The 25,799-nt window shown below is 35.0% G+C and overlaps 1 protein-coding gene across 6 annotated transcripts in view; it reads right to left on the reverse strand.

Annotated features, from left to right (window-relative positions):
- The window catches only part of SNX25 (sorting nexin 25), a 104,895-nt gene that overhangs the window by 61,112 nt on the left and 17,984 nt on the right, over positions 1-25,799 (reverse strand). For all 6 annotated transcript variants that reach the window (XR_004953344.1, XM_036228659.1, XM_016143965.2 and 3 more), the window contains exons 2-5: positions 17,860-17,944; positions 7,713-7,929; positions 2,465-2,637; positions 1,219-1,405 (exon numbers count right to left, since the gene is read on the reverse strand). Coding sequence is in view for 5 of the 6 variants with exons in the window: in XM_036228659.1 (XP_036084552.1) it covers positions 1,219-1,405; positions 2,465-2,637; positions 7,713-7,929; positions 17,860-17,944 (662 nt within the window). In the remaining variant the exon portion in view is untranslated. The remainder of the gene's footprint in view (positions 1-1,218; positions 1,406-2,464; positions 2,638-7,712; positions 7,930-17,859; positions 17,945-25,799) is intronic.

Genomic DNA, 25,799 nt, shown 5'->3' on the forward strand with positions numbered 1-25,799 from the left:
ATTTAAGTGCTCATTCTGTTTTTGTTTCATCACATATTAAAAAGAAAAGAGAAAATTTTAAATCTGAAAATGCACTCCTAGTGTAATCTTTGGCCACACAGACTGAGGCAATCCACAATGCTCCGACTGTGACTAAAGCAAGCCGTCCAATCACCCTAGGGCAGCAGATGCCGTGATTTTATTTTACAAAGGTCAAGTCTTGCTGAGCTTCTTTCTTTACCTACTACATGATAAACTGCTTACATTAAGATATTTATAACATTTCTAGTACTAAGACTTTGGCCAGTGTATTTTGAAGAAGATAAACCTTCATTCTTATCAAGATTCATTCACCTTATACTACAAGGAACTGTGTTCAGGCACAAAATGACAGCCGATGCTAGACTATCAATAGTTGATCACAATAATTAGTTCTGGTTTTAAAAAAGTCTTTTGACATCTTAATGTTGACCCTAGTTCAGAGGCAAATAAGACAAGTTGAAAATCCTCGAATAGTTCAAAGACCAAATTTCAGCCAATATTTTACTTTTCCATCAGTGATTTACCAAAATTACATTTCAGAAGCAAAATGACATACCAGAGTTTCCTTCCTTCCCCAGGCATTATCATTTGCGGACACAAACACTAGGATGACCAGAGAAACAGAAGCCTAGAAAGTCCACAAACTACACAACACTATATAATCACACTGTATATGATATATTGTAAAAAATAAAAATAAAAAAGCACAAAAACACACACTCACCCCTAAAATATCTCAAGTACGATAAGTGAGATTGAACTTTCCCATAAAAGAAAGTCTGGAGGTATATTTCAAACGTGTTTTCACAAAACAATTAGTTAAGAATCCCTTATTCCCAAACCTTGGCCTTGGCATTCTCTTAGAAAAATGAAAACCAATACAATGTTCTGCAATGTAATTTTAAAAACACATCGTCTCCTTCCAATGCTTTTCTAAGGTAGCATCTGAGTGACTAAGGAGATATGCCTAACGACTGAACAGCTTCCAAATCTATTATCACATAATTATTTGAAAAACATTATACTTTGAAAAAAACTAATTCCACTGGAGAAGTTGGATAAATTTAGCTGTCACTGAATGGTTAAGATTTATAGACTTTATTTTTGCTTCCCTGGCAAACACATTTTTTTTTAACCTAAGTAGATGGAAATTAATAATTAGTAGCTATAGTCACACTATAATTAAAGACCCGATACCTTAGTTGCTTCAAGAACTCAACGTCAGAGTTGCTGTTAATAAGCTTAATGAACTCTTCATAAGAAGGAGCGTAGGTGTAGGCTCTCTTGTGATGTTCGTTCATCTGTTCTCTGTGTTCCAGCTGGGCCAGCAGCATTTGGTTAATGTAATCGGGATTACTAAGTAACGTCACTAGTGGCTTCAAGACTGTGGGAGAAGAAAGCGCCATTGAAAGAGGCATTTTCCTCTAAAGGAACTGTGTTCATATTATAAAACTGAAACTACATTTGGGAGACATTTTTAAACTACCCAAATGGGGAACACACGCACATACACACACACAGGCACACACATGCACACGTACACATACAGAAGGCTGCCTATCCCAAGTTTGCTAACAAAGCTATCAAGATTAGGTACACTGATATTTTTCTTTTATAAGGCTCAACATGTTTTGTCTGCCAAAAGATGAAAATGAACATTTCTCTCAACTGGTGAAAGTGGACCTCAGGGAAGAAGTTGTTAAAAAGTCAATGACACTATTACAAATTCATTCTACTAACTGTAAGTTAAAAAGTTCCCCTTTTCTCTGTGGTTGGTTGTATCAGCTAACTGGCTCCACTGGCTAATCCTGAGATAATAAATGAGATATTCACATCAATGCATATCAAACACAATGCTATTTTCTTGAAATTATGAGATAGAAAAAATTTCTCTTAGGTAATATACTCTTATGTTTTTCTTATTCTGGTTAAGCATTTCCCAAGATATACTTTTTTTCCCCACCCAGTAATCACATTATATTGTGGTACAGTTCCTTTTTTATTTATTCCAAGTTCACAAAATTAATATATAGGCATTATCAGTGAAGGCATTTTAAGTAAATGCACATTGGAGTTTGAGTATAGATATTCTTCCATTTATGCATATATTATCGGCCTGGATAACTCAAAAGCTACCCCAAATGGATGCCTCCCTATGGAGAGCATGGAGCTGATTAGCCTACGTCAAAATTAACAACATAATGTACTATGCATTTGGCAATATGTTATATAAAAAACTGTTTATCATGCATGGCCAAATGATGCCTTCTTTGAGTGACATTTAAACTTAAAATTTTGAAAATATTTTAATTCCCATATGTCCCATTGTATGCAAGGTCCGCATAGGTGTTATCTAAAGTGTTATCAGTCACATTAGCAGGTAGCACGTTTGTTTATACATTTATCGTCATATAAATACTATCAATTACTTATAAAAGTCTACCTTTTGTTGTGAGAATTTCTGCAAGCATTATATGCAAGCTGAGAGACTGGATGTCCTTTGAGGGGAGGAGACAAAACACCAGAACCCGTGCGCATGTTTGTAGGAATCTTACTTCTTCATCTGAGTTCCGCAAGCAAGCATGCAACACAAAAGGCCTCAGCTGTTCTTCTTGTCTGAAAAGATAAATAAATGAGAGAAGAAAAAGGAAGGAAAGAAAATTCTAGAAACAATTCAGTTATCTACCATTAGGTAGAAAATATTTCAAATAAGCAGTATGTTCATTTTTAATTTTTAATAACTGTGTCCGCTCCTCAACAATACCAGGAGTCAATAATTTTCTCAACCACAGACTAGTCTGGAAAAATGCAAATGAATGGCCTTTTGGGATTTCGGACTTTAAGTAGCGCCAACAGTTACACATAACTCCCAAATCATAGCAATAATCCAGAAAGCTATGAGTATTTCTTTAACTAGATTATTTTTAAGTCTCCCAGGTCTCTTCTTAAATATGATCTAGGGCTTCATTTTTCCAAGAAAAAAAAATCTAACAAAGTGTAAACCAAGGGCACCAGTCAGCTTTCCTGACTGAGTGATCATGGTATTAAAAATATCTGTGGGTATTTCTAATGAAAAGAAAGTTCATGACTTGATGCTGCATAACTTGAAGGCAAATAGCCTTTGTGAAGCTCCCAAGTATTTCCCAGTCTTGCCAACCCTGGTCACTGACTCCCTACAGCACTGCCCCATCCCAATCTAAGAACCATTAACTTGGAGGATCTGAGTGCAAAGCTGTGGAAAGTAAAACTTTCTATATCTCCTTTTCCCATGATTCCTTGATAGCAATTCGAGAAAGACTTGGAAGGTAATTTTTCTAGTATCTTCCAAGAAGAGACAAAGATTATGAATTTCTTAGAGTGACTAGTGGCCAACACTGGAAGGAAAAAGAAAAACATTAAACAGATGGAGAGGAAGCATACTAGGTACTACATAGAAAATGAAACAGATAAATGCATATTAGTGTCTTCATGACTAGTGTGTCCCAGGAGTACACCATGATTTCTTTTTGACTGAGAGATTGAAGACTGGTTTCTAGGGAATATACACTAAAAAGAAAGGTTTCCTCTTTGTCTCCTACAACAAACTAAGAGGAATTCAACCCTATTGTGCAAAGCCAATAACATGAACAGAGATCTTAACGGCAAGCCTTTGCACATATACTGATATCAGACTTTTTAAAAAATGACATCTTCAATTATTTTAAACCCTGGCTACATTGCCAGCTAGAGTTGATGGTTTAATATAGTAAGATTTAGATGCTACTTTGTCATGTCAAGCACTTTCGAGGGTAACACTTCACTTGAAAATATATATTTGGTTAATATCTTTTGGGGGAAGTTGGCCAAAAATACTCCACTTTTAGGGGAAGCTTCTTTAAATAATATCAAAATCCCTCTCAATGTGTACACTGTCCTTTCTCTGTTCCAGTGGAAGGCAGACCATAAAAGGAACCTGGTCCTCTGACTTCCACAAGTCCCTCTCCCTCTTAGAGCGAAGTTAGGAAAAAATCTTCTCAGTGAGCCAAAGGCTAGAAGGTTGGCCAAAGAAGCGTGACCTTTGGAAACAGGAAAGGTGAACGCTTCCCGGAACCCTCTGCTTACTCTCAGCAAAATATTCCTATGACACCCCCTAGAAAGTAAACATCAGGCATTGCTTCAAAAGCCAAGAGTCCACTGGCTGCTCCAGAGTCAGGAGATTTCCATCCAGCCTTCTGGTGGATTGTAGCCTTAATCCAGGCAGCAGCTGCCTTCTGTCAATCCTCCTTCAATCAGTCATCTGTTTACTGCAATCGCTAATACTTACTTCTGGATTCTCATTCCTTGAATGGACAAAAGTACATTAACCCTTTGTAAATTTCACATATACGCTATTACTTAATCTTCATACCTACACCGAGTGGATATTATCATTACCATTTTATAGGTGAAAATATTAAGGATCTGAGTGGTTAGTGAATAATCACAGAGATAATAAATGTTAGTAATAACAGACGAAAGGAGGAGAAATATCAGAGATAAAAAATAAAAATATAAAAAAAATTATTTTTATATCCCTTAGACTTGACTGATAAACAAAAGATAGGTGTTGTAAGGGGAATACAAAATTAAAGATGTTATCGATTTAATAACATAAAAACAATCATTTTTAAATTTCCCTGAAACGTGCTGTCACAACACAGCTGGGACGAAGGAAGAGGAAGCAGAGGCAAAAATTAAATGTGATCTGGATGGGCTTAAAGAAGCAACAGAATGTCGGCCTGGAAATAAATACAGGCTGACGGGAAAGCGACCTCCACACAACTGCCTAACAGTCAACAAGAGGATGTGTTGCTTTTATTACTTCAATTTATTATTCTCTTGTCTGATAGTGGCCAATTCAATTGAGAGCTCCCTAGGTTTCCAAATCATTTTGCAGCCAATGATATCTGTACATTCATAAAGATTTCTAAGAGGAGGGCACTGTTTATCAGGGGCAAGTACAGATCTAGCCATCGAACCTAGACATATTGTCTGCCAGCCTCATTGTATGATTTGTAGAAGATGATACACAGTCAAATATAAGTTTTCTAGGGTTCACCTCCAGGGCACAATTATCTATATGCAAAATGCCAATGACCTACTGGTACTTTTTCAAATAACCATAATCCCAGAGAACAGTGGTTAAAGAACATACTTTTCTTAAACGAGAATCATCAACTAGAGCTTCTAGGCAAAGCCTAGATATCAGTAAAATAAATCTACCTTTGACAATTAGAATCCCAAAGAAAAAGAGATTCTAAAACGGAATCAGTTCTCTTTTTCTATTATCCTGATGCTTAACCTATACTATCTCTATATTATTCACAAAATAAGTAATTTTAGAAGCTGGTAAATGTCTCCATGAAAAATATATTCTCATGTTAAAATTAGATAATCATAAAAATACTAAATTTCTTACTCTCTCACAAACCTAAATCTATCAACCTTCTAACCGGTACAAAACATTAATTTAAAATACTGTCCTTTGTTGGACCATAATTTAAATACTGTACCTTAAAATGAGCTTCCACTGAATTCAAACACGTCTTCGATAGTATCTGCCGGGTGGGACAGTGGAGCACTTCATGTAAGAGATACCACAGCAAATTAGCAGGTGCTCCAAAAGGTTGCTGCACCCTTGAAAGAAGAGGCTGAAGCTTTTGAGACTCTAGGGAAGTGACCCATGAGTCCCATTTCTCTCACTTTCCTTATTAGTTCACATACCCGCTTCCTGGATGTTACTTTCTCTATAAACAGAAATTTTCAAAGGGTGGTCTGGAGACTCCTATGTGTCCTCAAGATCCTTTCAGGCGGATCTCTTAAGTCCAAACTATATTCGTAGTAATATAAAAATATCATTTGGTTTTTTTCACTCATTCTCGCAAGCACAGTGGAGTTTTCCAGAGGCTACGAGATGTGTGATGACATCATCACTCCGCTGGCTAATGGAAAGTATACAGTGTATTCTTGTACATTAAAAGTTTCTTAGTTTTAATATCTAATAGAGTAAATATTGATAGATATAATAAGTGGTGAGCTGGTAAATGTTTAACAACTGGCCCTCCAAAGGGGAAAAAATAGACATGATTTGTAACATTTACCCATTTCACAGTGTAAATACTTCCAACCATGGCCAATTACAAGCAAACAATGTGATACCACTGAACTCAGAGCTGGGAAGAGATGTGCAGTCAGCTCTTGCAAACCAGGACAAGCTGGCTCCCTAAGCAAAAGCTTTTAGGTCCTTTTGATAGTATAACTTTTGATAATATAGGGGAATCTTGAGATCAAAAAAAAAAAAAAACCCTGAGAACTACTGCTGTATGGTAACTTTTTCACACCATGGGTTGTGACCCATGAGGAACAAAATGAAATTTAGTTAGTCTCAAAAACCATTTTTTAAAAAATGTTAAATGATAAAAATATCAGTTATCACATGTAATAAGAGTATTATCTTATGAAACTGGGTCACGAAATAAAATGTATTTCTTACATTGGGTAACAGTTTTTAAACAGTTTGCAAAACACTGGGGCCAGCAAGCTAAACAATAAGAGGCATGCGATGGCTCGTTCGCCTGTGCCCGGTGGACTTTAGGAGAGAAGACAATTCATAAGAAAGCAGCATTGCTGAGGATGGACAGTGGCTACTGCGCAAGCACATTTAGCAACCAGATCCCACTGAGCGACATCACAGGGAAAAACAGGGACTGCTTTCTGCCAAGTTCACATGATAGGCTTCCTTAGAAGAGAATATGAGTTACCACCTGCCCAATAAGGATGCTAGTGCTTGCACATCCCCTTACGTATTTTTCAAATACTTTATCTCTTCCCTAAAAGTAGAGGTAGAATAATACAGGTGAGGATAATCCAATTAACTGTATGGAGCCCTGCTCCTACCCTGAGTCTATATCTAAACAGGCAGAAGGCTACTCATTTCAATAAAACCACTTATGTATAGGTTAGAAGTATGTAATTCATCATTCCAGCATTCACTCAATAGTAAAGCATACATTTAAGATCCTATTGGCAAACCTAAGAAAGTAAGAATTTATTACCAGCACAGAAATGGCCTCGTGGAAGTCTTCTCCCAAGGCAAAGTCACCTAATAGGCACAGACCTTTTCAATGTGACTCGACAGAAAGCTAATCAGCCTAATATAAGCAATTTTCAAATTAAAACATCTTCTCTAATTATACCTCCACAAACTCCAACATTAACTGTCCTTAGAAAATCAATTTTCAGGCCATTGTGAGGCAACAGATCTCTTAACAAAGGACTCACAAAAAGAAAGAAACTTTAAACTTTTCTAAAAACTGTAAATTCATGACATCCTTCACGGTATAAAACACAATACTTAAATCTTCTATTTCTAGGTACCCATAATACTATAAATAAGTTCATGATAGTGCTGGCTCAATAAAACTCATTTCACTGTTTAGGTTATTTACAAAATTAAACAAGTCTATCAAGTGGTTTTCTATTAGAAAGTTATTTTAAAAATTCCACTCTATCATAACACTATAATTATTCCCCCTTGATATGTCTGCATTTCAAGCCAAGTATCGGCAAGATGCAGAATATTACAGAGTTCTGTCTTGACTTGGACCCCTACTCAATAAGAAAAATATTTTCATATGAAGAGGAGGGGGCGTTATTCATATTATTATAGTTACCTGGCATTCGCGGCTTTCAGGTCACAGAAGTGAGTGAGCAAAGTCCTTACAACGTCATTGCAGACGACTTTAACCACATCCACATGGCTCATTCTGTGGTGCAGCTGTCTGGCAATTTCCCAGAAGTCTTCCAAGAGCAAGTGGTAAAGCTGCCCCTCGTCCTTGCTGAGGTTTCCATACCAGGACTGAATGTAATCTCTGTAACTGTAGTCAAATACTACCGGAACAAACAAAGCAATGAGCAAAATTTAGATGAAAGAAGCAAACAGCAAGACAGCATTTCTGCTGGAGACTGGCCACCGACAACTTAATATTCACTGTTTAAAACATAAAGAGAGCAGAAAATGAAAGGAGAAGACATAATTTTCCCTAAAATCTTTCAAAATGAAAGATTCTCATCAAACTAGAAGTTTTAGGGTAAAATGACCATATGTCCTAGATTTTCTTGGACAGCCAATTTTTAAATATTCTATCTTGGTGCCAAACTATCTAAAATAGAGCACCTTACACAGTGATGACACACTTATGCAGTATACCAGTTATCAATTTATTGCCTCTCAGCTCTGAATTCACCCTTTTTGCCCTGCTTTATGATACTGGAAGCTGGACCCTGAATACATTTCTCCTTCTCCAACTGGCATAATGCTAAGTTTTGTCAGCACAGGGTGCTGGGGGGAAAAAGGAGGAGGAAGGGGCTTCTCTTCCTGGTTCCTGTGGGCTCCTCCTGGACTGTTTCTGCAGTATGCAGCTGACAGCAGCATGCGGAATACTGGATGATGCTCACCCTCAGCAAGTTCCAAAAGCACCCAGAAGGCAGCTTCTCAGAGAATTCTGCTGGCACCCTGTGGGTAGCATCCCCCAGCCTACGGTATCCCCCACAATTTCTCCACCATCAAGTGCGCCAAGGCTGTACCCTCTCCAAAGAGGCCTGGATCTCACATCTGGGATGAAGAAGAAATCCTCTCACAAATGTATGCCTCCCTAAAGTGCTTTGCCTCAGCCCCAGAGACAGCCCTAGAGAGAGTGCTCCCATCGTCTGCCCTTCCTATATCTTTAGAGGTCTCTTCACTCTGCAGCACTTAGCCAACTCCATGTTACAAATTAATAAATCTTTATATTAAACTTGCCCTGTTTAATGCTATGTGGTTTTGGACTCCTAATAAGACCGTACCATATATTAGATATCACCTAGGCTCAAGATCTATGACAGACCAACTTCTTTGGGAGATTTCTAGTCTCTACTTCCTTAATTCCAGATCAATTCTATGCTTTATAATTAGAAAACCTCAGCTCTATCTAGACCAGTGCTGTCCAACAGAAATATGAGAGCAATGTATGTAATTTTAAGTTTCCTGTAGCCACATTAAAAAAAAAAGAAAAAGACGAGCTTAGTCTTAATAATATATTTTATCTAATATACCCAAAATATTATGATTTTAATACATAACCAATATTATAAATTATTCTTTTGCTTTTTTTCACGCTAAGTCTTCACAGTCTAGTGGATAGTGTACACTGTCAGCACATCTCGATTTGATGACCCACGTTTCTAAGCCACGTTTCTGGTGCTCAGTAACCGCATGGGTACAGTGGTTACGTCACTCAGGGTAACTCAAGTCCATACAGAAAAAAAGTGAAACCGATGTGATCTCTGCAAAAAATTAGACCTTTTGAAAAATAAAAATGTTACCTGGCTTAAGTAGTAATTTCCTCAAGGGCCCCAAGGGAGAAAAACATTAGCCACGTAACCCTGTTCCCACTCAAGGAGGCCTGGGCTATCTGCTTATCTCTGAAGGGTTTTTTTCCCTTTTACAAACACCACTTGATTTGGCTTAATTTTGAAGTAACCATACATCATTTCAGGTAATTTATCTTCCTGCTTTGCTTTGCTTGTCTGCACACTAATTTATTTCCAGGAATCCTATGGAATAAAATGTAACTTGGGTTCCTGACCTACTTCGCACCTGGCATACAAACAACTAACCTATTATTTCTCAAATAATTCTTTAACCTAGCATCTGGTGCTCATTTAATTCACCTTGGACACTATACACCAACTTTAAGTGGTTTTTTTTGGAGGGGGAAGGGGGTTCTTATCTCTTAGAAAACTGGGTAGCAAATGGACTCTCCTGCTCAGGATTAGTATTCAATCTATGTGAAGATTTAACATATCTGCCAAAGCCCAAGGGTCAAAGGAAGCACTGCTCTTGTTTTAATATTCCATGATGGCTTTTCTTCTCAGAATATCAACCATGAAATTGTATCCAATGCTTTTCTATATTTCCAGAATTTCTCAGCTTTATAACAATTTACAAAATATCATCTTAAATCCCATAACTCAAAAACATACATAAACCTTCAAGAGTTTTGTTCACAGACACATGTACAAAGATACTTAATATAACTGAGCTTTATAAGTAAGGATGATTACTTGCTGAGAAGGAAGGCTAAAGGGCAAGCATTGAAAAGAAAAAAATGATTCTACCTCAATCTTTTGCTATTCATTAAATAAATATTTATAGAGGGCTTCCAGTATGTAAGAATCGATATCCACTGAACATGAAAGAAATGGCAAAAAAAAAAAAAAGCAAAACCAACAAATGTATCATCTCCTAAGCCCTTTGGCAATTTTCTGCTCACTTCCAGATATTAATTTGAACAAATGGTTGTTATGTTTTCTAGATTCTGCAAAAAGTAGCCACATCTCATCCCTAATTGGACTATTCCATTAGGAAGAAGGCAGAAATGGTTTCTGACTCAGATGTAAGAAATTATGGCAAAAACAGGAATGTACCAATCCTATAATCTCTTTTATGGGCAACAAACAAATAGATCATGGTTCCTACACAGTAATCGAGTTTCATTCCCTCCACAAATTGAGGTTCCAAGAAGTGAAATAACTTGCTCAAAGTCAACTAGTGGAAAAGCCAAGTCTCCTGCCAGTCAAACATTCTTTCTACTCAGCACACTGCAGGCCTGCACAAAGGTAGAACAAAACAAGTCACATGAGTAAAAGATATGAGAAATCTAAAATAGCTCCCTCGTCCGTTGGATATCTAGCTTGTTTGAACATATTTGTATGAAAAAAAATGCAAAATGCTATCCTTTTTTAAATTGCTCTAGAAAGCACAAATAGGACCAATGAGCAGAAGTCACAGGAAGGTTGTTTCTTATGTTTATAGAAGGGATTGAATAAAAATATTAAAGCCATTCAAGAAGTTGCCATATTAGATGAAGAATATTCCATCAAAAGGAACTTTTCAATAAGCTGGATATCTCGTGGACAAGGATAACATAAAAAATAAAAATTACTTTCTAATGTGGTAAACTGGATTATATGGCCTCTGAAGGCCTGTGTGGGCAAGGCCTTTATACCATCCTCCTGAACATCCAATGCCAAGCAAGCAGATCACGATGAGAGCCACCTGGTCAATGAAACACTGCTAGTTCATTCATTTACAACTCTTTCTTTCTAGCTCTTTTATTAAACTCAAAGTTTTCATGCCATGAAAATTTTAACTCATAGCATATAAATCTGTAATCCAAAAGGTTTGGAAAACAGAAGCATTTTTCCTTTCATTAAAATTTAATTTCAAATTATAGTGGGAAATTGAGAGCAATTATAAGAGATTTAATGTCTTGGAATAAGATCTTTTCAGCATGCTAAAGGATTAATGTGAAGGGCATATTCACCTATATAATACCCCATTACATTTGTTAACCACAGTGCATATGCTAATTAATATAGCTCTAAAATAGTCTTCAGGTGATACATTTTGGTTAGGAACCAATAAAAATGAATACTGGCAAAAATCCGTACTCAGTAATAGAGATGTATATTAGCCACAGGTATATCATCTATCAACAGCTAGTTAGCACCCCAATTCAAAGTATGAAAAAAATCTAACAAATATAAATAGTACAAAATAAAGCTGTAATTCTAAATATGTATTCTATAACTACCTACACTCATTTACAGAAGTACACACATGAACAAAATACCTTAAAACATATCGTATAGGTCAATTTGAGGAGACAGAAAATCATGATCATAAAATTATTTTATGGTCTTTATTAAGAAATAAATATAAATGATGTAACAAATTACAATGAGAAATAAAAGAACACTTATCCTCATAGCCTAGCAGTAAGTCTCCTAAAGGTATAAGAATAGCCAACAAAAATTCAGGCATTATTATCACCCAAATATAATCTATTTTCTAGGACTGCTCTCAAAGAAATAAGTAGGTAAAAAGGAATCACTGAAGATTGTAGAGAATGAAATAACATGATTGAAACTTTAGTTTTAGTTATATTAATATGAAAAGAGGATATAGGGTAATAAAGTAGAGAAACTGGAAGTGAGGAGACCAGTTAAGAGGTTACCATATTATAAATAAAGTGATGTTAGACAATCTCTCTACATATATTTTCAGGACAAGAAATGGCTCAAGCTAAGTAAGCAGTATAAGACAGAGACCTCCACCTTTGCCTTTTCCCCAGAGCAATTCAGAAGTATAGTCTTCCATGCCCAAGAGGTAGAGACCCATGGTTCAGAGGCTTCCCTAGATTCTTGGGTCCCAGAAGACTTGTTCTTCGGCATAACCTAGACAATTTATTTACAGGTACATTTACCAATGAAATTCAGGAAAGTATTAAGAGCCAGTCAAAACTAAGAGAAACATATTCACTTTGAAACGTACGTGTAACATTAATTGCATTTGTGAAGACCACCACAAAAAATAATGAAAGTAATGGTGTTTCTAAAACATTCACATAGTATCTTACAAATTAAAGTGCGGAGGTCAGTAGCCCCAGTACTTTGAAAAGCAGAAAATCTTATAAAGAATTGTATTTTCAGCTGGGGAACTTTCAATATAGTGAACTATAATTAAAAATACATTTTAAAAAATAATAAAAATGGTTACAAAAAGCACTTTCAATTTAACTTTCAGGACACTACTGAGCAAATGCCAGATGCTCGATAATTGCTGAATTAAATTCTCTGGTTCACATTGGTGAGATAACTCGGGGTAGCCTAGTGAAAATTAGGCTACAGAGCTAATGAGATTTAATAGTAAATCAAAATGATATTTCAAAGTCTTTTTTCTTATCTCTACCAGTTTCCAGGAAATGTAACTTCAGGAGAAAATTCTAAAAGTATCTGGTATAGAAGGGAAACTGTTCTGGCTTCTCAAACAGACATATAGGTCATTCATACTATATCTGAACTGCTAAAATGTATTTTTTTACATTTGAAATTGGCTAACAAAACACAAAGTAATAACATGCTTCCATCTTCTTCCTCAAGTATGCCATTAAGCTTCCAGCATTCATAGCTTTAGTAATTCTTTTGCTCCACAGAAAGTCTAACTATATTATTTTGCTCTGCATTTTTGACTATTACTTCTTTCTTCTTTGTAATTCCATCTATGAAGACCTAAGACAGATCCTAATTTATCCTGAGCTACAATACGAGCATATTTTAGTAACAAAAAAAATCCACATATGAACATGCAGACATACATGACTTGAATTTAACTCAACTCAACTCTTTGCAGCAATCTGTTTTTAAATTATACATTCTAAAAGAAATAAAACAGATACATAAAGATAAAATGATACAATAAAGTTATGTAGTTTAATCTAACTTCAGGGGGAAATTTTTTAATCAACGTCTATAAGCATTTCAGATAAACTGAACTCAAATTACTATAGCCTTAACGAGCATCCCTGTTATTTACAATTTGCAAGCATATCAAAAGACCCTCAATTTTATCAATGCAAGTTTACTTGAGCTAGCTAATAATTCAGAATTCAATTCAATATACTGATGCCAGGGTTTAGAAATGTAAATTAAACATTCTAGAGATGCAAATTATAGTCACTACAGAATTTCTAAATGCTTATAAAGCCTCATAGCCTTCTTAACGCACATTTCTAGATTCTAATTCCTCAGTAAATTAATGTCCAAAATTTTTGGAAGGCAATACTGGTTTTGTCTCGTATTGTTTTTTAATTACTGCTAAATGCATAAATTGTACTCTCAATAACCACCTTTATAGCAGCCTACAGCTCTCCTTTTGGTAGATCATATATGTTCAGCTTCCTTGTAAATCATTTGGCTTAAAACAAAGGACAGGAAATTGTAAATATTAAGACTATGCCAAAACAAAAAATAAAAGGAAAGAAAAAAGATAAATAACTACTGTAGCATAGTATAATTAACTAAAGCTCTTACCTAAAGGCTTTGGATATTTTCTTTCAAAAGAAATTATTGCGCAGAAATTAACTCAAGGATAATTGGGGGGGGGGGGGAGGGTTCCCTTCATTCTATTTTGTTTTTTGTCCACTAGGTCTCAGCTTTTACCCTGCCTTTTTTTTTTTTTTACCAAATATTTTTCTGAAACAAACTGCCCTGTCCTAGATAAACATGTCATGCCTAAGTGCAGAGAGACTTTTAAGTCTTAAAAAATTAAAAAGACACTATGCTCATAGCAGCATTATTTATTATAGCCAAAAGTGGAAGGATCCCAAGTTGTCCATTGATGGATGATGAATGAATAAACAAAATGTGGTATATACATAAAATGTTATTCAGGAAATTCTGACGGATGTTATAACATTGATGAATCTTGAGGACATTGTGCTAAGTAAATAAGCTAAACTTAAAAAGACAAATACTATATGTTTCCACATAGACAAGAAACTTAGAGTCAAATTCATAGAAACAGAAAGTAGAATGGTGGTTACCAGGGGCTGGGGGAAGAGGAGTGGGAACTGTTTAACAGGTATAGAGTTTGATTCAGTTTTGCAAAATGGAAAGAGTTCTAGAGACTGCACAACAATTAAAATGTACTTAACACTACTGAACTTTATACTTAAATAGCAAATTTTAAAATAAGATAGTAAATTCTATGATACATATTTTTTACCATAATTTAAAATAATTAAAATAAATTAAAGAGAGAGTTCCAGTTCCAGGGATGGTGGAATAGCTTATATCAAATTAACCTTCCTACAGAAAACAATTAGGAACTCCAGGAAAAAATATTAAAGAACTATTGATAAGCACCAGAGAGCAAACAAAGTAGGTGGAAACTGAAAAAGAATCTACCCTTGAAAGAAGGGACTAGCCAAGGTACAATTCGCGTTTATATAACTTTCCCCTGAAAGCACTCAGTGGTCAGAGACATACAAGGCAATTCAAACTCAGATCGAACATTAGACTTTTTGTTTTTTGTTTTTTTAATATCTCAAAAAACAAGTCAGAAATTGTCAAAGCAGTTAGAAATAAAGGCAGGAAATACCAAAAAGTAAGCCACAAATCCTGAGTATGAACTCTCAAACCCGTTGCTGGCTCTAAACTACACATCTATGTAGGTAAGACTACAAGAGCAGCGGAAGGCTGAAACAGCTGGGAGATTAAAAGAGCAGAGACTGCAACTTCTGTCCACCACAGGGAGTCTCGCCAAGTCAGAGGTATGACCGTGGGCTTTCTGTTGAAACTGTGGAAGGACCATGAAATAGATGAGTTAAGCCTACGTCCCAGGACTAAGGGATTCACCTTAAGATAAGGACAAAAATACAAACAGACCCACCCTAAAAAAATGTATAAAACCAAATATCTTCAAGTTAATCACTTGGAAATTAAACTGCATAACAGAACAAAAACTAACATTTATCAGAGGAAAAAACCAGAATCTAGAATGCCTAGAAAGTACCATTTACATTGTTCTATACACAGTCAAAATGACTAGACCTGAGAAGAAACCCAAAAAAGTGACACATAGTTAAGAGAAAAAGCAATCAATAAAAACCGACCCAACCTCAATATGGCCCAGATGTTAGAATACAGGAAACTTTAAAGTAGCTATTATACCTAGAGGACATACAAATGACCAACAAATATATGAAAAGATGCTCAACATCACTATTAGGGAAATGCAAATCAAAACCACAATGGCATTCTATCTCACACCTGTTAGAATAGCTATAATCAACAAGACAAGAAATACAAATGCTGGAGAGGATGCGGAGAAATAGAAACCCTCATACACTGCTCGTAGGACTGCAAATTGGTACAGTCACTAGGAAAACAATAAGAAGGTGCCTCAAAAAAACTAAGAATTGATCTACCATATGATCCAGCAATCCCTCTACTGGGTATTTACTCCCAAAGACTTGAAAACCCATATCCCAAAAGATATTTGCACACTGATGTTCATAGCAGCATTATTCATGGTGGCTAGGACGTGGAAGCAACCAAAGTGTCCTACGATAGATGACTGGCTAAAGAAGCTGTGGTACATATATGCAATGGAATATTAGTCATAAGAAGAGATGAAATACTGTTATTTGCAACAACATGGGTGGCCCTTGAGATAATCATACTAAGCGAAATAAGCCAGACAGAAAAAGTTATAAATCATGTGATATCACTTATATGTGGGATATAAACCTAAAAGCAACAAATGAACAGGACAAACAAACAGAGACTCATGGACATGGACAATGGACTAGTGGTTACTAGAGGGTAGAGAGAAGGGGAGAGGGGGGAGGTAGATGGGGGGAAAATTTAATCATTTCTTCAGTTAAAAAATAAAAAATAAGGTGTAGCTCCATAGTGTAGTGATTAGCATGTCTGCTTTACATGAAGAAGGTCCTAGGTTCACACCTCAGGTGGAGCCACGGACCATACCCCAGGTGTCCCAGGCCCCGGGGGCACCAAGCCCCAGGTGCACATCATGAGCATGTGGGAGAAGACGTTCTGCCTTCAGAAATCCAGTTCTTAAGGGGAAACAGCAACATCCATAGGTCAAGGATTGAAGGGTGGCGGAGGTGGCAGGGAAGGTGAGGGGAGACGGTGGGAGGGGAAGATTAAGGAGGTGAAAAAAATAAAATAAAATAAAGTAGTTATTATAAATAAATATGTTCAAGGAATTAAAGATAAAGATAGTCATAAGTGACAGATGAGGAAATCTCAGCAGAGAAGCAAAAACTGCAAAAAAAAAATATATCAAATAGAAATTCTAGACATGAAAAGCACAATATCTGGAATAAAAAATTTGCTGAATGCACTTAATTTTCCGTAATAATACCAATGTTCTTTATTTTGATGAAGGTGGTGGTTACATGGTTATACGTAGTTCTGAAAATTACTAAATTGTACACTTAAAATTTGTACATTTCAAAGTATATAATTTTACCTCAATAAAAGCAATTAAGAATTGCTTTTTTAAAAATTCAGATTATGGATAATAAAAGTCAAATTTTAAATCCAATAAATTTTATCAAAGTTATCGTGCTTTAACTTCTAATATAACAAATATTTTAAAAGTTTAATACGGTCCCCAAAGTTCTAAAATTGTCTCTGTACTTACACAGTATTGATCTTCAAATTTTAATATGGTGATTTCTGTGACAAGCAAAACATCCTTGCTTATGTATCACTTAGTTCCTTAACTTCATATCTAACATCACTTATTCACCTGAAAAACTCAGACCTTTTTTTCTGCACATGTCACTGAAATTGTCAGTGGTTTTAGAAATTTGATTTTTAAAACTGCTTTTTAAACTTTAATTTGATCAAAATATGTTATCTTCTAAACTTTAATATTTATAATTACGATTATTTACTTATTCCCATTTCTAGACATGCAACAACCCTGTACCCTCCACAATTCCCCATCCAACCTTCCTCAACATAAATTTCACTTACATGCCCTTCATTTTTTTGTATGGTTAACCACTATCTCTTAATCTGATTAACTGATTTGTAAATCAGTAAGCCTGAGTGTATTTATTCCCAGTACACTTTCCCTAGGTTACATCTAAAAGAAAAAAAACTTCCTGATAAGTATTTTATGAAACAGAGTACAAATCCTTGCTTTATATGTTGGAACTAGCTCCACATGGCTGGCTGGCTTCATGGGACCTAGGAAATTCCACTTAATAAAAGGTTTAAAACCCATTCATCCTACTAAAATATAAATCTATTTATTCAGTCATCAAATAAAAATTCATGAATAAAAAATCCCAATGTTATACACAGACAAGGATAGATAAGTTTGCTGAAGATTATTTTCCTTTTAGAACATAATGAATTGCTTTACATGATAATTATATACTTTCATTTAATCCTTACCTTCTTTCAGAGCTTTGTCCATATTATGAGAAATTACTACCCTTCTAGACTGAACTGACTCATGTGAGTTTCCATACCCAGGACTCTGAAATGTAAGAAAAAGGAAGAAAAGATACAGATTACTAAATGAATAAATAACATATAAAAATAAAACCAAATGTATGAAAGATCATCTATCTAAATAAGCAATACAATAGTGCTTATCAGATTATAAAATTCTTTTGGAGTAGTTAATAAATGTTTAAGGTTAGTTAAGAAAATTTGGGGGAAAAAAAGAATTAAGGAAGAATTTGTTTTCCTTTTTTATATATCAGAACAGTATGATGCAAAGTACAAGAATAAACAAATAAACAAAATGGTAGAAAGTACAAAAACAGACGCAAAATGTTTGGAAGCACATACGCCAAACGATTAAAAGTGGTTTTCTCTAAGCAAGGGCATAAGATTTTAACTTTTTACTCCAGTGTCTATATAACAGCAAGTTTTTAAAAATTTAATTGTATAAAGATACTGCTTGGCAAGAATAAAATAAGGAGAAACAATGTACAGAATTAAAATCCTAATATCTGGCTAGTAAGACTACATTAAAGAGGAAAGTTTTTTAATTGATTACATACCAAAATGATCAAAAGAATATATATAATGTAATTTGGCCTACTTACTGATTTTGAAGGATAAAAAGGAACTAAGTATTGTCAGCAAAATGTGGGGTTTTTTTTTTGTTTTTTTTTTTTGCATGGCATATGTTCCACATCACTAAAGAGATCTAAATGGCTAATATTGCTATCACCCTCCTCCATGAAACAAGCCTCAGGAAATCACTTGGTTCTCAGGCCACGTTAGTACAGCTGCAGTCAACCCCATGACCCTGGGCCACCCGACCAGAAGTAGAGAATTCCTAGTCCCGAGCTTAATTTCACACTATCCATTGGGTCAAGTGCCAAAAGCAGCATTCATTTTCATGACCACTGCTATTAAAAAACAAAACAAAAGCCATAGTATAAAGATCCCTTAGTTGAAATACTTTCAAAAGCCTTAAGATGTGCATGTTGTATTCATGAAAGAATTCTTTTATTTTACAAATTAACATATAACATTCAACACTTTCTCAACAAATAACACAAAAAACACTTAAATAATCATAATCCTATAGACGAAAGTCATTTAATGCATAAAAGTACATGCTCAACCATTTAAAACTATTTTCTAGTCTCCGTATAGCTTGCTATGGAATTAAATGCTCAATACATTTTATTGTAATTTTTTTTTAATTTGTAAAAAAAAATTGAGGAAACGAAAGGAATTTTTAAATTCTAGTTTTTAAAAAAACATCAGGCAGGTATTTAAAACAGATTTTTTTTGGACAAATTTTTAATTGAGTTAATACTTTTTAGAGTGCTATGCTGATAAATAAATTTAATCTCAACTCCTCGAACCTTTGACAGATAGTCTGGTACAGTTTCCCAAACATAGATATGGTAGTTTTTGTATGCAACACTAATATAACAATAAAACTAAAGCCAGATAACAGTTATTTGAAAAGTTCCAGAATTTGAGTTCTTCAAATGGAAAATTTTTAAGGGCTGGGAGAGAAGCAAGTTTGAAAGTGATGGACAAGCAGTACATGTATATTTAAATATATTATATGCTTATGTGTCTATCTTTACAGCTTCCTTCAAATTTTTATTATTTTATTCTTACTTTTTACTTTTTTTTTTTGGTCTCCCTAGTAATGGCTCTTCTACTTCTTGCCATCTGTGTATTTCTTCTCTCTTTCTAAACTTAGATGTAATACATCTATAAACATGTTTGTCACTACCAACTGTATCCGAAGAAGGCCTTTAAAAACTTATGAGAACAACATTTTCCATTTTGGCTCTTTAAGTAAAGACTCTACTATTTTTTCAATCTTATTTTTCAATCTGGTTCTGGATTTCCCCGTACCCCCTTCCCCAGGGGTCACTGGCTCTTAGTAGGAAGGAAAAGGTTCTTCATCCCTATCCCATCCCACAGCCAGATGAAGCCTGTAAGTAAGGAGAACAGGAAGATAACAGAAAACATCATGGGCCAAAAATAACTTTGTAACTGTACATGGAAATTGCTTTTTAAAGGATTTAATATTTATGGAGCCAGAATCTCCTCATGTCTAAATTACTGCATGAGTATAAGTTAGTCACTATATACTTCTTTTATTTTAGAGCACAAAGATGGCATTTACCAATCATAATCCCATGGTGGAGAAAGAGAAAGAAAGAGGGGAGGGGGGAGGAAGGAAAAGAGGGAGGGAGGGAGGGAAAGGAAAGAGAAAAGGAAAAGAAAAGAAAAAAGAAAAGAAAGGAGAGAAAAGGAAGGAAGGAAAGGAAAGGAAGAAAAGAGACAGGGAGGAAAGAAAGGTCAAGGGAGAAAGTTAGCTAAAATGAATGCAAAATGCGAATAGATTCCTGAGGCCCGAGGACAGTGGGCAAAAATTATCTTCATTCTCCTATTCATAGGTTTGAAAAAAGAAACCCCACATGGCAGAGGCTTCCCTAGATTCTTGGGTCCCAGAAGACTTGTTCTTAAGGCAAATGCTAACTTTCCCCCTTCTGCACTAAAAAGGCCTCATTCCTCAGATAAAACCTACCTTTCTTCCTGATGATCACTTTCAAAAGTGCCGGTGTTAGGAAAGAAGAAAGAAGTGTGCTTTTCTCACTGTCACAAAGGGTTAAGTGACAGAAATCTTCAATATCCTAATCCAGAATTTAGAACTTCAAATGTAGTTTAACAAGTCGGCTCTTGTTTTAAGCTTTTTGTATCCATATCACACTATTCACTCATAAAAGCTTTTGGTGAACTAGTTACCTCTTGTCATGTAAAATATACGCTAATTTTTTATTTAATTCAAATAAATAAAACCTGTCTTCATTTTGAGATTTAAACCTAGCTTAAAGTTAAAAATATTGAGATCATTTTTAAACATTTAGTGAGTTCTCTGGAGAGAGAAAATCAGAGGTTTCAACATATCATTGTCCATTTTAAAAATGTTTTCCAAAACAGGGCAAAACCTGAAAGCTTTTCTCTAATATATGTATGTAACTAGATCCTCAGCATCAAAGAATAGATGCCATATCGATAAACCCTTCCCAGAGCACATATCAGCTTTCTGTTTACTCTTGAATATCAGCCTTTAGTCTTCAGCCTTCATACACTCAAACTGTCTTTGCGTCAGAGCTAAAGACACCCTCTTCTGAGGAAACAACATCCAGAGAGAATCCCTACAGAGAGACCTCGCTACTCTGACGCCATGAGCAACTAAACCACCAGGAACTGTGTGGAATCTGGCCAACACATGCACCGCATTGTCCACTGTTTAAAAATATGACAGTGCTTACTGTGCTGCTTCCTGTGGGAACATGGATGGGGCGAGGACGGCCACTCCATGACCTGTAATTCCTCTCATGCCCATTACTTGGACTACTCGAAGAAACAAGTACCTCTCTCCTTCGTTATATACTTACACACTTAAAATTTTTTTAATGTATTTTGATTTAAAAAAAAAAACGGTTGTATAGAATTGAAGGAAGATGGGTGTAATTTCCTGTAAAGCTATTGAAATAGTGATTTATCTTAGGAAGATAAACACAAACCTTCAATCATCATCATCATTAACCACACGGCGCTGTCACGTGGCTGCGTCTTTTCAAATAGCATCTGACCATCCACTAGGATCCTATAACTAATATTCTCATTCTTCAGCTATGTTATTCTCAAAACTCCGGCTTCTTTCAAACCAATCATATTCTGCTTCCGCCTCAAAAAATAATTAATTCAAAACTAAAGAAATAAAGGAACCACACATATTGTTCCTCAAGAAGACAGAAAGAGACTAAGAAATGTGAAAGGCCATTTTATTTGACTAAGACCCTGTCAAAAGACTGTGACATAAGGAAGAAAAGCCATGCCCAACATGGAAGCTGAGTCGCCACACCACGGCACCATCAGGGCAGCAAGGTGGGGTGGACAGAACACCTGCTCCCGAGTTCAACAGGACCTTTTACTAATAGTAGATCCTTGACCCAGCCACTTCCCTCTCAAGCTTCGGTGGCTTTATGAAACTTCAGATGACTAAATAAAATAACTAATATTAGGGGTCCAAAAAAGAAAAAAGACAACAGGAGCCTGGTAAGGAATATAAATGAGTTTCAAGGGGTTGCTACTGCTATACTGTTATTCTTTTTCAATTCTTTTCAATTCCAATTCTTTTCAATAAAAAATAGAAATCAAGAATATTAGATATATCTCCAAGTAATTAACAGTGAGCCACATTCAAATCACAGGCATCTAGCCCATAACTGCTGGCTCGCAGAAAGCACTTAGCAGAATGCTAAGTTATCACTAATAAAACACAAAATGTTACCAACTTTCAACAAACTGAGGCTAATTTGGTTGGCTGGCTGACTGTTTGGTTTTCTAAAGGGGAAAACATGGTGGAAATGAACGCAAGAAAGAAGGGTTAAGCAACCAGAGTAAGACGACATGATAAAAATATTGTTCTTGAAATATTTTTGCCTCTGAGGCTATACTTTACGGAAAGAAAAGTGCACCTATCCTTCAGACATTCTACTGTGTATATGCCTTTATACTTTCTATTACTGGTAAAGTATTCAAACAAAACCTGGCTAGATCAGAAGCTAATTTCCTAGAATGTTTAATCATAAACTAAAAAAGACTTTTTCTTATTAACAAAAGAATATTGTCAAACACATATCCTGAGAGGTTAATATTTGGAGAGATTGTACTGATAGATAGTAGTGGTATTTCTATTTTCCTCCACCTTTAATCAAACATACTTTCTACTTTAGATGTAAGAGAAGCTAGTCTTTAAAATTCAGGCTTACAAATGTTCTAATGTTTTTGCTAGATTCCAAACATGCTTTATTTTTTAAATGATATTTCCTATTATATAAAAAGCAGAGATACATCCTATATTATAAAGAATTAAATTGACATCTACAATGGCCAATGTTTTAATCAATCTTGCCTTTTAAAAAATTTTTTCCACATACTGATTTATTTTTCTTCTTTTTTTTAACTTATTTATTTTTTATGGTGACATTCATTAACAAAATCTGATAAGTTTCAGCTATACACTTTAAATATTTAAATATATATTTTATATATTTTAAAATTTATATATTTTAAGATATATATTTAAAATTTATTTAAATATACATTTTATATATTTAAATATATGTATATATATATATTTACATTGTGTGTTCACTCCCATTCAATCATGTTTTTTAATGAAGCCTCCATAAAAACCCAAAAGGATGGAATTCAGAGTACTTCCAGATTGGTGAACATGTAGAGATTTGGAGGAAACTCGCATCCTCAGAGGGCATAAAAGTTCAGTACCCTTTCCCCATACCTTGTGCTATATACCTCTTCCACCTGGCTGTTCCTGAGTTATATTCTTTTATGATAAACGGGTAATCTAGTGAGAAAAAAATTAAATTGACCTAGAATACCATCATCGAGAGATAATCACTACTGATATTTTCATGTATTTTCTCCTACTTGATGACTCCAACACTTTCCATGTAACTTTGGGAAACTTACATTACTGTACCTCAATTTTCTCATCTGTAAAGTAAAAATAACAATAGTACTTACCTGTTAGGATTGATCTGTGCATTGAGTTAATATACATGAAACACAATGATGCCTGATAACACATTAATACCTATAAATTATTATTGGTACACTTTTTTCATTTTCAAACTTTTTTAAAGACATTAGGATCACAGTATTCCCACAGTTCTTTATGTATTTTTACACTCAATATTATATCTGAGCATCTTATATGTAATAAAAGATCTGGAAAATATTGTTTTATGACTTATACCATAATTTATTCTCTTATCACTACATATTTATTTTCTCCCCACCATTTTTCCTTACTTTAAATGAAAATATTGTCATTTCTATTAAAGTAGTATCACCAAAAATATTTTTAAAATACTAAAAGTGTCCACGAAATATATAGCTGAATTTGGACTCTGACTTCACTCAAAGGACTGTGTGCCTCAAGAATTTTGTTGTGCTTCAAGGAGAGTCTTCTATCAGCTAAGAAGAAACAGAAGGAAGAACATTAGGGTGGAGGGGACAGGGGATGCTCTGAAGCACAAACTATGCAAAGGTGAACTGGAAAAAAACCCCTTTCAGCCTCTTTAATCAACCCCAAACTATGAACCTTGAAAGCCCAACATGCAGAGAATTTCCAGATAGGGAAATGAGTAATGAATACGAGAGGCAGAGGCAGGTCAGGGCCTTCTCTACCCTGAGGAACATTCATGGAGTAAAATCAAGCCAACTTGGCCTCCAGAGGTATAAATCCCTATCATGATTTTACCTAAAATGAACTTGGCAAGAGATAAATGGTAGACTGGATCCTCAGTAGCTCCTGCAGCTTATTATACCATTTATCAATGTAATTGTGTTCAGGCTAAAGGCCGACCCTGCCTGCATGCATCAACTGTAGGAATCAAGGTTCTGTTTATACTTCTATAATAAAGTATGATCATCAGTCAGGACAAGTCCTGAAACTAGACCCTAAGAAGGGGTATGAAATCAGTTAGGTCTTTTCTCTGAACAAATATGAAATTCAAATGTGCTTTATGCTGAGGCACAATCCCCCTCTTATTACTGTGATGAAAGCCTGTGGTATCACATTCGAGTGGCAAGAGCACTCAATTAAGACTCAGGAAAAAATAAGCCGTAGTTGATTTCTTTGCCATTTTCTTACTGGGTTATAATTAATATGTCTACTTCTCTGAGATTCAGTCCAATTTAAATGTCTGCCCTATTTCTATTAAAAGATTCTTATGCATTTCAAGAAGGAAAATGCATATAAATGTACTCTAAAAATTATAAAGCAGTTTACAAATATAAGTTGTTATTATAGTTTCAAAAGCCATAGTCTAAATTTTTGACAATGTTAATTTCTTTCCAAAAGAATGATTACAGTTATATTACATGTGGTTTATACTATGACCTTTCATGTTCTCAGACTTCACTGTCATAAGCAAACTCCTTTAAGTAATGTTTCTTGGTTACTAATCTGCTTTCTAAGAGAAAAATTAATATTAATACAAAGGTGAATCTTTATTAACTGATCAATAGAGGTAGATTTTGAGGTAGGTTAATATACTTAGGATTGTTTTTCCATTCAGTTGGAAGAATTAAGAATCATGGGAGGAAAAATGTGTTTTATTTCTAATGTCAAGGACTCAAATCTGAAGATCTTTAGAAAATAAACTCGATTATGAGAAATTTATGTATATATCAAATCAGACAGGGATTAGGAAACTGAAATTATAACACGCAAATGAAAGTACACAGAACAGATAGTAGGGCTGGAGAGGAAGAATGAAGAAAAGCTAATTGGCTTAGGAAAAGTAATTGAAAACTGACATTAGCTTTCTGCATTCCTGAAAGGGTTCGTGTAATAAAAATTCTGTAACTATTTTATCACTGGCTTCCATTGTAAGTTTGAGCTCATAAGGGAAATCACAGGTTCCCATGATATGAATCACATTTCCATCAATTTGTTCAGTCATCTAACGCTGACTGAGGACTCTCTGCACATGCCACTTAGTTGGGTACTAGAGAGATAAAGGTGAATAAATTACTTTCTCTGTGTTCAAGGGGCTTAATCTGTCCTTGATGGAAGCTCATAATTGAGTAACTAATGAGCTATACCAATGTGGGAGGCCGTGCTTAGGAATTCTATTATTCTTCCTATTCCAGTATCTTCTCTACACTTTGTTTTCCCAGCCTGCGTTACAGAAGGAACGTTACTCAAATATACAATCAATTAACAAGATCATTTCATAAGAATTTTGAAGTTCACACATATTGAAGTATATTACAAAAATTATTCTCATTTCTTGAGAGTT

This window comes from Rousettus aegyptiacus, unplaced genomic scaffold (assembly GCF_014176215.1).
Source record: "Rousettus aegyptiacus isolate mRouAeg1 unplaced genomic scaffold, mRouAeg1.p scaffold_m13_p_11, whole genome shotgun sequence".
Lineage (NCBI taxonomy): Eukaryota > Metazoa > Chordata > Mammalia > Chiroptera > Pteropodidae > Rousettus > Rousettus aegyptiacus.